The sequence below is a fragment of the Electrophorus electricus genome, chromosome 9 (assembly GCF_013358815.1).
Source record: "Electrophorus electricus isolate fEleEle1 chromosome 9, fEleEle1.pri, whole genome shotgun sequence".
NCBI lineage: Eukaryota > Metazoa > Chordata > Actinopteri > Gymnotiformes > Gymnotidae > Electrophorus > Electrophorus electricus.
In genome coordinates, this window is record NC_049543.1 from 25,639,002 (window position 1) to 25,654,001 (window position 15,000).

A 15,000-nucleotide genomic window follows, 5' to 3' on the forward strand; every position below is an offset into this window, starting at 1 on the left:
CACACATAAACACACACAGATACATAAACACACAGACACATACATACATACATACACACACACACACATGCATGCACTCACCCTCGGGCACTGTTCTCTGATTGACGCATATGGCTTGTTATGCAGGTATATGCACCCAGGTGTCCTTGAGCTTGAGAATGTCATTATGACTCTTCACACCCCACACACGTCACCCATGACAACATGTGAATCCTTTGTTTTCCACACAGACACACACACACACACACACACACACACACACACACACACACACACACACACACACACTCTGTCCCCCTGTCTCACCCCCCCCAACCCCTCTCTCTCTGTCTCTTTACCATGAATACACACATGTTCTCTGTCCTTTCAGATCTATGACTAGATTTTCGCATGCCTTTGGGACACACACACACACACACACACACACACACACACACACGGACGATTCCCAGTCTCCATTTTATTATGGTTATGACCCCTATGGGCACCCGTAGATTGAGTGAGAGCGTTGGTGTTTCTCAAGCACATATTACAGATTCAGACGCGTGAATACACATAATCACCTAGAGGAACATTGATCTGTTGGGAACACACGAGTCCTTGTGTTTAACTCGGCGGAGCAGTTTTCTGTTTTGGCGATTGGTGGTATCCTTTTCACCAGCTGATTCTGTCCTGCGTCGCCTGCCAATTCTACTGGCACAAAGTCTCCATGAATATTAATCACAACTCACGTTTTACAAATAACTATACACAAAGAAACCTTCTTCCCTGTTTAGACTTCTGAGTTTGTCCATTTGAGCAAAGCGTATAAAAATCGCTCACAGCCACGATACTGGAGTTGCACGTTCCGTTTGGAAAGTCTTTTCCTTGTGTGAAGTCCCTTTGCCTTTCACAGATCATCTCTCTGTGACTCAGAATTTGCATGTGTTGTTGAAATTGACATGCGAAATAAACAACAGAAAGTAAATAATGATTCATTCCTTTCAGGCCATTTCGCATGAGTATGGTCTACACATAGAGGAATCTCACCTTTACACACCTGTAGCTGTGGTCTACCTGTTCTTTACGTACACCTGTAGCTGTAGCCTACCTGTTCTTTACGTACACCTGTAGCCGTGGTCTACCTATTCTTTACGTACACCTGTAGCTGTAGCCTACCTGTTCTTTACGTACACCTGTAGCTGTAGCCTACCTGTTCTTTACGTACACCTGTAGCTGTGGTCTACCTGTTCTTTACGTACACCTGTAGCTGTGGTCTACCTGTTCTTTACATACACCTGTAGCTGTGGTCTACCTGTTCTTTACGTACACCTGTAGCTGTGGTCTACCTGTTCTTTACATACACCTGTAGCTGTGGTCTACCTGGTCTTTACATACACCTGTAGCTGTGGTCTACCTGGTCTTTACATACACCTGTAGCTGTAGTCTACCTGTTCTTTACATACACCTGTAGCTGTGGTCTACCTGTTCTTTACATACACCTGTAGCTGTAGTCTACCTGTTCTTAACGTACGCCTGTAGCTGTAGGCTATCAGTTGTTTTTTCACTCATTTTTGATATGTTCAGAAGTTGGTTGCTGATAAGATGTTTGAATGCTAGGGAGGTGATGTCTGGATATTCTAACTCCTGAGAGGTACAGCTGTCTTGCTCTTTATGTGTGCTTTGGTGACACTGTTCTTCTGAATCATGACAAGGTGCCAGGCAGCAAGACGCTTCTCTGTCCTGCACCCGGTTGGTGGACGAACCACCACTGGCTCTCTGTACAGCTGAGACACCATCTGTCTTCAAACAAAGACTGAAGACTCACCAAGTCACTGAGTCACTAAGCACTTCAACGTGCACTATAAAGTTCTCTGCTGTCTTCTCTCCCTCTAGCCAGAGTGGTCGCCTGATGGTGTTCTTAACACAGACCTTCTGCTCTCACACAAGCATGTATGGTTTTGATCGAGACTACAGAGCACTTCTGTAAGTCACTCTGGACAATGGCATCTGACAAATGCTATAAATGTGAACGTTGTGTGTAAGAGCAGAATATGGAGCGCATGAGAATCTGCAGTATCATAACAGAGAAAATCTGGGCAGGATATGGAAAACCCTGGCATTAGGAGCCCTTGGTGTTTGTACCCTGGCGTTAGGAGCCCTTGGTGTTGGGTACCCTGGTGTTAGGAACCCTTGGTGTTGAGTACCCTGGTGTTAGGAACCCTCGTGATGGGAACTCTGGCATTGGGAACCCTAGTGTTGGGAACCCTAGGGGTGAGGTACAGCAAGCGTATGAATCAACAGTCTTAGCTCAGCATGTCCAGCTCTGCTTCTGGGGTCAGCTGCCCTGTGTCAGGGATAGGGGAGAAACCGAGGGTTAGTGCCAAGCATGAGAGATTACACACGAAACCAAACTTCTCATGGTACCAGTAATTCACATGACTGCGGAGCTGGCTCCATGATCTGGGTCACATTCCCTGGAGCCCTCAGGAATTCTGGATTCATTCAGAATTTGTGTGATGTGTCATAATGGTGGCTATGAAGGGAAAGAGTGAACGGACGGTGTTGGGGAACACGGTTAAAACTTCAGGTTCCTGCTACTGTTGACATGACCCCATGCAGTCAGCTGGTCTGATCAGCGTCACTGTGTTTGGTCAGACATGGCATTAACCTGAATCAGACCAATTTTCGAGAAGGATTCAGTAATCCATCAACACGTCCACATGAATCAGGCAACCATTGAAGCATTGAAGACCTTCTCATAAACAGGAAGTGATGGACATATTGTGTCTGAGTTTGGGAACTCGGACGGTTAGTGGTGGATGTTTGTGTAATGAAGGGAAAGTCACTTGGACTGAAACAGCCCTTATACCTCCTGCTGTTGTTCAGTCATGCCCTGGCTTTGTGACAGTCTTCTAGTCAGGATGATATTCTTATATTATGCACTACAGATTATATTATATTGCATATTTTCATGCTCTCTTCACACAAACACACACACACACACACACACCCTAAGATACACTTCCTTGGTTAAGCATTATGAATGAGTTATAGAGTTAGTTAGTGAACAGGTGAGTGAGTGAACAGATGACTGGATTAATTCATTGAGTATTTTACGTGGATGACTGAATTAGTGAACAGATGTGTGAGTGAGTCAAAGAAAACCAGAGCCAAGGAAGGACTGGCTAGTGAAGAAGAGTGAAAGAGTGAAAGAGTGAGTGTGGGAGCAGTCAGTAGGTGAGGGGGAGGGGTAATTGTGAACTGTCTATGTAGGAGATGAAGTGTCTCTTCAGAAATAATGGGACAGATTAGTCCAGGCCGTCAGGTCATGAGGATGATCGCGGAGAGAGACAGAGAGAGAGAGAAATAGAGAGAGAGAGACAGAGATGGGGAGAGAGAGAGAGAGACAGAGATGGGGAGAGAGAGAGAGAGAGAGAGAGACAGATGGGGAGAGAGAGAGAGAGAGAGAGAGACAGAGATGGGGAGAGAGAGAGAGAGAGAGAGACAGAGAGAGAGAGAGAGAGACAGAGATGGGGAGAGAGAGAGAGAGAGAGATGGGGAGAGAGAGAGAGAGAGAGAGAGCGTCTCTGAATAAATGCTAATATGTACATGGACATGCGAGCGTTTAACTGTGGTAATGTGGGAGAGGTTCGTGTGGAGGACAGCATACCATGATGAACTGACATCGTGTTGAGGGTGAGAGGCTCGGTACTGGATAATTCAAATGTGTCTGCTTGCGATGTGTAGTTTCACTGTGACATGCCAGCTCGCTGAAGACGTGGTAAGTCTGAGGTTGATGGGATTCTTCCCGAGAGGTTCACACTGACACACACAGAACATCCCCAACCCACGTCAAATTTAGCAGAATTGCGTTACTGAGCAAATATAATGTATAAATATAAGCAGGTTTCTGAGGATATAAGAGTATCCTCTTTTGTGAAGGCACGTGTGACCTCTCCTGGCCTCACGCAAGACCTCTCCTGGCCACCAGCCACCTGTGGTTCCCCTTAGATGTCTCGCGTGATAAACATGACTCAGATCGACCAGAGATATGAAAACCTTTGTTGTTTTTTCTCTGCCAGCGCTCCGCACTGACAGATGCAGCACTCTGTATTTCCCAGCTACAGGTTTCCTGCGGCGTGCGGGGCTTCGACAGGCCGTGCCTCACATCAGTCTTCATGTTCTTGTCTTTCAGGAGCCTCGGGGCCAGGACAATGTGAGAATCAGGAGGGAAGGAGATCTTTTGTGGAAGAGCTGCTCTTGGGGAAACAAAAAGAACATCAAGAAGAAGCAGGGCGAGGTGACAGAGAGCAATGAACCATAGAACGCCAGGTAGCTGAGACTCGGGAAGAAGATATTCCTTTATCTCCACCCTCTTACTTCCCTTCCTTCCTGAAGAGGCCGCTCAGGGTTTGATCAGAGCCAAGCTGAGCACACACACTCACTCACACACTCTCTCACACACACACACACACTCACACATCGACCGATGGAGAGTCAGATGAGAGCAGCGTGAATGTCCAAAAAAGATTCAGAGAGTGACATAGGAGCAGAAAACAAAGGAAACAAAAACACCCAAACGCCGACGGACATTACGGCGGAGTAGGCGAGGTTGGGATTAAGGCCCCTTACCGTAATCCTCACCGTAATCTTTACCGTAATCTTTACCATAATCCTCACCGTAATCCTTACCATAATCCTTACCGTAATCCTTACTGTAATCTTTACCGTAATACTTACCATAATCCTTACCGTAATCTTTACCATAATCCTTACCATAATCCTTACCATAATCCTACCATAATCCTACCGTAATCCTTACCGTAATCTTTACCATAATCCTTACCATAATCCTTACCATAATCCTACCGTAATCCTTACCGTAATCTTTACCATAATCCTTACCGTAATCCTTACCATAATCCTTACCGTAATCCTTACCATTACGCCGTCCCTGCTGTGAGACGAGACTCTGTTAAGACTACCATAGCTCCCAGTAAACACATCGCACAGACGCACCAACACCGGCTGCGGACCTCGGCCGCCCGGCACCCGCGCGGTAGAGCCGTCCAGAACCGGCAGGATGATGAGGGAAGGCGGGTGTCTTCGGTGGCCTGCGCTGGGCGTGGCCTGCGCTGCGCTCCTTCTCTTAGGGGCGGGGGCTCTGGAGTTCGGGCGTGCGCCCGGGCCAGTGGGCACGCTACGGCCCGCTGGGAGGCAGGCTCTGCAGGCGAGCTGAGCTTCAGCCTGAAGACCAACGTGAGCAAGGCGCTCGTCCTCTACCTGGACGACGGCGGTAACTGCGACTTCCTGGAGCTGCTGGTGGCCGACGGGCACCTGCGACTTGCGCTTCACCATTCCACTGCGCCGAGCCGGCGAGCGTGCGCTCCGAGACACTCGTCAACGACGACCGCTGGCACATGGTCCTGCTCACGCGGAACTACCGCGAGACGGTCCTGATGGTGGACGGCGAGACCGGGGCAGCCGAGGTGCGCTCCAAGCGGCGAGAGATGGCAGTGGTGAGCGACCTGTTCGTGGGAGGCATTCCCCCCGACGTGCGGCTCTCTGCCCTCACCTCCAGCACTGTGAAGTACGAGCCGCCCTACCTGGGCCTGATCGCCAACCTGAAGGTGGGTGAGGTGCCCCCCACCCTGCTGAACAGTCAGGGCATTCAGAGTGACCTGGAGTACGTCTGCAGCACGCAGAACCCCTGTCTCAACGGCGGCGTCTGTGTCATCCAGTTCGGGGAGATGCACTGCGACTGTTCGCACACACGCTTTCGAGGAAAATACTGCAAGGAAGGTAAGACAGACCAGAGGCTTCTGAACAGAAGTATGGCCGTTTGTCATACGCTTAGAATCTTCCGTGGTGTAAATGATTTTAATATGTTTTTTAAGATGCCACATGCTATGCTTGCTTTTTCAAGGCATGTATGTGATGTGTCACATGTAGGTTGTGTATGTGATATTTCATATGTGAGGGTTATGTCTTCTGGATGTGAGGTGAATTCTGGTGTGGTTGGAGTGAGTTCACTGAGATCAGTGAAACCAGAGACTCCAGTGAGACCAGAGACTTCTGTGGGACTAGTTAAATCAGAGACTCCAGTGAGACCAGTAAAACAAGAGTCTCCAGTGACTCCACACACACACAATACCACTGCAGAGTGCCACTCCATCAAAGCCAGTGATGGGTGTGGGCCAGGATACTGCCAGGCAGCCCAAACCTAGACAGGAGCAACTGACAGTTAAGGGCCTCGCTCAGGGGCCCAACAGCAGCAGGCTCCAACCAGGAACCTCCCAACCACAAGCCACCACTGCCTCAGAGACTCCAGTGAGCGCAGTGTAACCAGAGACTCCAGTGAGCCCAGTGAAACCAGAGACTCCAGTGAAGCCAGAGACTCCAGTGAGACCAGAGACTCCAGTGAGCCCAGTGAAACCAGAGATTCCAGTGAGTCCAGTGAAACAAGAGACTCCAGTGAGACCAGAGACTCCAGTGAGTCCAGTGAAACAAGAGACTCCAGTGAGTCCAGTGAGACCAGAGACTCCAGTGAGCCCAGTGAAACCAGAGACTCCAGTGAGCCCAGTGAAACCAGAGACTCCTGTGAGTCCAGTGAGACCACTGGCGTACAGTAAGCACAGAGCAGCTCTGTCCTGACTATGTTGGTCAGCGTTGTTTACAAGTTTTCTGTCTGATTTACATATGATATGCTCAGGGCTGTTACAGTCTTGCCACTGTCACAAATCCCCGGGTTTAAATATTTTTCTGCGGCCCTTTACTAAATATGTATACACACAAGCTTTCTGCCTTTCTGTGTAATGTTTCACACTTAGATTGCGCTGTGGGTGCAGATAATGATCTTGGTGTCTGGCTCACGTTCGAGAGACCACAGTGGTCGCGTCTTGCAACCTGTGTGGTTTCTGGACGCTCCCCGCTTGTACGTGGGGGTGAGTTCTGGCTCTTCTGCTGGTTGGTACCTGCTAATGTGAGTGAAATGACTGTGTGCTTGGTCACAGCTGGAGGCCCCTGTGTGCGAGTTAGGGCTCTTTAGTGCAGGAAGGTTATTCGTCTCGCCGTGGCCTTCCGGCTTCGCTAGGGTTTGGCGGATTGCTCCGCCGTGTGCAGGGTCGGCATTTTCTGTCTCCGTCTGGCCTTTAGAAAGGGATCGTAAAACACAGACGACATTTACAGACGTCGACCCCGGGCTGAACTTTCTTATTTGGCTCTTCCCTGAAACAAATTTTCCTGTTCTGGCACAATAGTTCTCTCCTTTCCATTCCCAGAATGCAATTCACTTCCCCTCTAAGGATCCTTGATGGGGACTTTCTCTCTTCCACTGACAGTTTCTTGTGGAGTCACATTTCCTTCTTTCTCCCTCTCTCTCTATCTCTCCATCTCTCCATTTCTCTCCCTCTCACCTCCTCCCTCATTCTCTCTCCATCTGTCTCTCTCTCTACTTAACAGTATTTCTCATTCTATCTTGTTTCTTCTCACTGTGTCTGACTGACTTTACGTGTTCTTCTCGCACCCATTGGACTGATGTCTTTTTCCTTCTTTCCCTGCTCTCTCTCCCTCTCTCTCTTCCTCCCCCTCCTCTCTCCCTCATCTCTCCCCCCCTCTCTCTCCCCCTCTCCCTCTCCCCTCTCTCTCTCTCTCTCTCTCTCTCCCCATCTCTGTCTCTCTTTTCTGTGCTTTTTCCTCTAAGGTTTTATGTTCAATCCTCTCAAATTTTGCTTGTTTCATGAACTAAATGTGCACCTAAACAGAAACAGATGAATTTTCTTAAGTAATAACACTTTAATCTAGAGCCCAAAATATTATTAGCAGCTCCTGATTTGCATGACAGACCCAGTTCTGCTGGATTACTCCTTTATATTTACGTTTACAGCAAGAAAATACAGCGTAACTTCTGCTGTTAGAAAAAGAGCAACCCTTCAACACCTCTCTCTCTCTCTCTCTCTCTCTCTCTCTTCCTCTGTCTTATGACACAAGCATGAATGCGTCATCCCATTTCTCATGGAGTCTTATGTGAACTCTCCTCTGTCTCTGTCTCCACTATCATCATTCTAGCAGCAGTTGACAGTCCTGACCCTCCTGACGGTCCTGAAGGTCCCGTCTTAGCCAGGCACACTTGCCTTGCAAGTCCTCCATTAATGTGTGTTTCTGTCTCTCTGTGTGCCTCCCTCTGGTAGAGCTTAACAGAGACAGACACAGTGCTGGCTGAAGGAGCTCTGATACCATTTAACTGCTGCAGAGTGGAGTGCAAGAATACTGATGGAGAGAGAGAGAGAGAGAGAGAGAGAGAGGGAGAGATGGAGAGAGAGAAAGGGAGGGAGGGAGAGATGAGAGAGAGTGATGGAGAGAGAGAGAGAGAGAGAATGTATGTTTACCTTTATGTTAGCTGGATTCTTTTAGATTGCTATAAAAGGCTCTAAGTAATTTAAAATCTCTTAAAATCTTTTTCTCACAGCCCTCTGAAAAGTGTGTGTGTGTGTGTGTGTGTGTGTGTGTGTGTGTGTGTGTTGTCATTATATGTTCCTTATAATTCACAAAATTAAGAATTTACTCAAAGCTTAATAAAAACTAATGAAGCCTTACAATGAAAATATTTTCATACAACAAATCAACAAACCAAATATAAATATATTGATCGTATTTCATCACTCAGCTTGGTTAGTTTCTTCTGTGCAGAGCTCTGGATTATCTGTAGGCGGCATTGTGTGTGCTGGTGATTAAGGCAGTTGCTATAGTAAACACGCACTTGCTTTCCACACATCATGTGACTGGTCCACACGACCATTCACATGTTCAGCAGAGTCCTGATTGATGTCACACGTCCACTGAGTGAGTGCCTGTCCCTGCCAGACAGACTGCAGTACAACCACAGTACAAATTCTTGGTTATGGAAAATTAAAGCAAAAAGGATGATGTTCTAAATCACATTAAAGCCCAAACAAAGGAAGACAATGGCCAGTGATTGGCCAACATTTTTGGCATGTCCAAATCTCAGATCTTACTATGTTATCCGTGATCTTATTCCGTTGTCCATGATCCAATCCATGTATGAGTTCAGCAGCCTCAACACAGTGATCACAGTGATACATTAGGGGACTTCTTAACCTTTGGTTCATCTCAGATCTTTTCTTATCCAGAGGTTCTTATGCCCCTTCACCCTCTACACATCTCCATCTCACATTCTCTGGTACACACACATACTGCCAAGCACCAGGCTGGTGTGCCTTACCTGTGACGATAACACTTCTCTCAGGAACATCTAAAGCTCTGGGCGCTTCGAGCGCAGACTGTTTGTTGTAAAATGTTGAGACTGGCAAGTTGAGTGTAATACGTGGTGGACAGACTCAGACTGCTGTCTGTGAGCAACAGAGATCTGCCCCATCGCCCCTGCTGTTAGAGGACTAAAGACGACAGAGCACAATCACGAGAGGACGACCTGGAGATAGGACTCCCAAGTGATGTGGAGAAAAGAGAGGGAGAGATGGGGGGGGGGGTAGAAAGACAAAGAGAAAGGGGGAAGGAGAGAGAGAGAGAGAGAGAGAGAGAGAGAGAGAGAGAGAGAGAGAGAGAGAGCACTAGCCCACTGCCCTTGCCTCAGTCCCTCAGTTTTTCTAATCTGTTTCTCTGTAATTGCGTCTGTTGGCTCGTTCACGCTCCCTCCCTACTCTAACACTGGGATGTAATTACAGTGAATGTCTGATCACCTGTATGGGCCATTGTCTTAATAATTGATTATGACCCCTATCTGTGTGTGTGTGTGTGTGTGTGTGTGTGTGTGTGTGTGTGTGCTGACCCCTCTTTGCAGCAATAAAGTCAGCCATATCAGAAATTTGCTGTAACTAAAGGTTAAATGATCGTTTCAGAATGACAGTCCTGATATTAATATTTTTAACCTCTGACCACATTCCTGTGTGGACAAATGAACTTTACTACAGTACGTGCTACAGAAAAAGAAGCACAGACCTGCGTGCTTTGACGTTTTGCTAACATCTTAGCGTTACAAACCTCCACTTGGGAATGTCACAGCAGAGATGGATTTCTCTCCAGTCAAATCCTGCTGCTGGAATTACAGATATGAATTGTGATGTATTTTATATGATGAGCTGAGCTGAAGTAAAAGAAATGAAAAATGTGCATGGTGAGCCATCTCCCTGAGTCTGAAATGAGCTGTCACCCTGAGTCTTAAATTAACCATCTCCCTGAGTCTTAAATGAGCTAATGACAGAGACATAAATGTTATGACAAAATGTTAAGGTAATGACAGAGACGTAAACACTATGACAGAATGTAAGGGAATGACAGAGATGTAAACAATATGACAGAATGTGAAGGTAATGACAGACGTAAACACTATGACAGAATGTGAAGGTAATGACAGAGATGTAACGATATGACAGAATATAAAGGTAATGACAGAGACGTAAACGATATGACAGAATGTGAAGGTAATGACAGAGACGTAAACACTATGACAGAATGTGAAGGTAATGACAGAGACGTAAACACTATGACAGAATGTGAAGGTAATGACAGAGATGTAAACGATATGACAGAATATAAAGGTAATGACAGAGACGTAAACGATATGACAGAATGTGAAGGTAATGACAGAGACGTAAACACTATGACAGAATGTGAAGGTAATGACAGAGATGTAAACGATATGGACAGAATATAAAGGTAATGACAGAGACGTAAACGATATGACAGAATGTGAAGGTAATGACAGAGACGTAAACACTATGACAGAATGTGAAGGTAATGACAGAGATGTAAACGATATGACAGAATATAAAGGTAATGACAGAGACGTAAACGATATGACAGAATGTGAAGGTAATGACAGACGTAAACACTATGACAGAATGTGAAAGTAATGACAGAGATGTAAACGATATGACAGAATATAAAGGTAATGACAGAGACGTAAACGATATGACAGAATGTGAAGGTAATGACAGACGTAAACACTATGACAGAATGTGAAAGTAATGACAGAAATTTAAACAATATGACAGAACGTGAAGGTAATGACAGAGACGTAAACACTATGACAGAATATGAAGATAATGACAGACGTAAACACTATGACAGAATGTGAAAGTAATGACAGACGTAAACACTATGACAGAATGTGAAGGTAATGACAGAGACGTAAACGATATGACAGAATGTGAAGGTAATGACAGACGTAAACACTATGACAGAATGTGAAAGTAATGACAGAGATGTAAACAATATGACAGAACGTGAAGGTAATGACAGAGACGTAAACACTATGACAGAATGTGAAGGTAATGACAGAGACGTAAACACTATGACAGAACGGGAAGGTAATGACAGAGACGTAAACACTATGACAGAATATGAAGATAATGACAGAGACGTAAACGATATGACAGAATGTGAAGGTAATGACAGAGACGTAAACGATATGACAGAATGTGAAGGTAATGACAGAGACGTAAACACTATGACAGAATGTGAAGGTAATGACAGAGATGTAAACGATATGACAGAATGTGAAGGTAATGACAGACGTAAACACTATGACAGAATGTGAAGGTAATGACAGAGATGTAAACGATATGACAGAATATAAAGGTAATGACAGAGACGTAAACGATATGACAGAATGTGAAGGTAATGACAGAGACGTAAACACTATGACAGAATGTGAAGGTAATGACAGAGATGTAAACGATATGACAGAATATAAAGGTAATGACAGAGACGTAAACGATATGACAGAATGTGAAGGTAATGACAGAGACGTAAACACTATGACAGAATGTGAAGGTAATGACAGAGATGTAAACGATATGACAGAATATAAAGGTAATGACAGAGACGTAAACGATATGACAGAATGTGAAGGTAATGACAGACGTAAACACTATGACAGAATGTGAAAGTAATGACAGAGATGTAAACAATATGACAGAACGTGAAGGTAATGACAGAGACGTAAACACTATGACAGAATATGAAGATAATGACAGACGTAAACACTATGACAGAATGTGAAAGTAATGACAGACGTAAACACTATGACAGAATGTGAAGGTAATGACAGAGACGTAAACGATATGACAGAATGTGAAGGTAATGACAGACGTAAACACTATGACAGAATGTGAAAGTAATGACAGAGATGTAAACAATATGACAGAACGTGAAGGTAATGACAGAGACGTAAACACTATGACAGAATGTGAAGGTAATGACAGAGACGTAAACACTATGACAGAATGTGAAAGTAATGACAGAGACGTAAACACTATGACAGAACGGGAAGGTAATGACAGAGACGTAAACACTGACAGAATATGAAGATAATGACAGAGACGTAAACGATATGACAGAATGTGAAGGTAATGACAGAGACGTAAACGATATGACAGAATGTGAAGGTAATGACAGAGATATAAACGATATGACAGAATGTGAAGCTATCTCTTGCTTGCTGTTATTTCTGTGTCTTTGACTCTGACATGCAGACACTTGATTGTCAGCTCTCTGATTGGTTGCATGATGTGTTCTTGTATTATTATTCAGTGGATTCATACATCCACCAGCAGAGTGGCACAGCAAATAGCCACCTCTCAGACCGGCAGAGAGGAGGATGGCTCTTTCTCTCTTCTCATCTCTCTCTTTGTCTCTTCTTTGTGTTCTGTCTAACTCTCTCCACCTCTTTTACATTCTCTCCCTCTCTCTTCCTCTATCTTCTCCTTTCTTTTTCTCTACCTGTCTTTCTCTCTCTCTCTCTCCAACTCTGCTTCTCTCTTTCTTGTGTTCATTGTCTCTCCTCTCATTCAGCCTCATCATCACTTTTAGAGGAGAGCGTAGTCTGTCCTATAGGACACACACACACTCACACACACGCATGCACACTCACACACACGCATGCACACTCACACACACGCACAGATGCACACACTCACACACACACACACACTAACACACACGCACACTCACACACACATGCACACTTACATATGCACACATGCACACACACGTACGCACACACATGCACGCACGCACACACACACACACACACACACGCACTCACACACACACACGCACTCACACACACACGCACACTCACGCACACACACACGCACACTCACACACACACTCACACACACACACACACTCTCTCACACACACACACACACACACACACTCACTCACACTAAAACACACACACTCACTCACACACACACACACACACACAAATACACACACTCACACACACACGCACACATGCACACATGCACACACATGTACACACACACACACACACACATGCACATACAGTAATCCTTGTTTGCTCTCACACAACGACAGGCAGGTCCACACACATGGCATATGGCACAGACCGTGGTGTGTGTGTGTGTGGCAGAAATAAGACATGAGATGGTGGTGTGTGTGTGTGTGTGGCAGAAATAAGACATGAGATGGTGGTGTGTGTGTGGCAGAAATAAGACATGAGATGGTGGTGTGTGTGTGGCAGAAATAAGACATGAGATGGTGGTGCGTGTGGGCGTGGCAGAAATAAGACATGAGATGGTGGTGCGTGTGGGCGTGGCAGAAATAAGACATGAGATGGTGGTGCGTGTGGGCGTGGCAGAAATAAGACATGAGATGGTGGTGCGTGTGGGCGTGGCAGAAATAAGACATGAGATGGTGGTGTGTGTGGGCGTGGCAGAAATAAGACATGAGATGGTGGTGTGTGTGGGCGTGGCAGCTGTGCCACTGCAACAGCCAGTCAGAATAACTTCTGTCATTCTCGTCAAAAGCTGAGCCAGTGACACAGTGTGTAGTGACATGGTCATCATGGCAGCGGGTGGACCGGAGCATAACGAGCGTAAGGAGCATAACGAGCGTAAGGAGCATAACGAGCGTAAGGAGCATAACGAGCGTATTGTAAGAAGTGTAAGAAGTGTACACCAAATAAATGAATTCAGACGAAGGAGCAGAAGTTCGTCAGGGAAGAACCGAGTCGCCACACTGAAATATATGGCACTCAAAGCAGACAGCTATAATACAAAAATTATTATTAACAATACCAATAATAACAATTATATTACAAATTCTTTTTAAAATTATTATTATTGTTGTTCACTTTGATGAGAATTAAATTAATATTTACATAATTGTGTAAAATATTTAAATTATATAATTTTCTGGGCATAATGACACCTCTGATTCAGATGTCTGATTTAGATGTATTTGGGTTACTATTGGGAGATTTATTTAGTGGGATGTTCTTGGTCTGCAGGAAGTGAGGATGCAACCGTGCTACACAATCAAAATTCAGAACCACCTCTGCACTGGGGGAGATTAAATGCCACGCCCCCAGCTGCGTGGTCGGAGTTTACATACCTCGCCCCCAGCTGCGTGGGCGGAGTTTACATACCTCACCCTCTGCTGCTCAGGTGCTGTTTAAATGCCACGCCCCCTGCTGCGTGGGCGGAGTTTACATACCTCACCCCCTGCTGCGTGGGCGGAGTTTACATACCTCACCCTCTGCTGCTCAGGTGGTGTTTAAATGCCACGCCCCCCGCTGCGTGGGCCGGAGTTTACATGCCACGCCCCCTGCTGTATCGCCTCTCCCACTTTGTCACTGGTGTGTTTCTGTCCGCCAAATTAATGAATGTTGATAAATGCAACACACGCTAGGAAGGGATTCAGATGTCACACAAGATGCCTTTAACATTAGAGCCTCTTTTTCTTCTGACATAACTCACAAGCACTGTGTGTGTGTGTGTGTGAGTGTGTGTGTGAGTGTGGTGTGTGTGTGTGTGTGTGTGTGTGTGTGTGTGTGTGTGAGTGTGTGTGTGTGTGTGTGTGTGTGCACAGAGATGTACACACACATAAACACACAGGCGCATATACTCACAGATACACAACCCAAACTCTGCAACTCTGTGTGTCGTATTCTATTATGGCTTATGTTTCCTGATTATGAACCTCCCATTCAGCTAGATCCTCATTTAGACC

General features: G+C 45.7%; 1 protein-coding gene across 1 annotated transcript in view; it reads left to right on the forward strand.

Annotated features, from left to right (window-relative positions):
• The window catches only part of LOC113589578 (neurexin-2-like), a 590,991-nt gene that overhangs the window by 64,684 nt on the left and 511,307 nt on the right, over positions 1–15,000 (forward strand). Inside the window, 4 exon segments of the mRNA XM_035530023.1 lie at positions 4,178–5,164; positions 5,166–5,189; positions 5,191–5,334; positions 5,337–5,784. Coding sequence (XP_035385916.1) covers positions 5,066–5,164; positions 5,166–5,189; positions 5,191–5,334; positions 5,337–5,784 — 715 coding nt within the window. The 5' untranslated portion in view covers positions 4,178–5,065.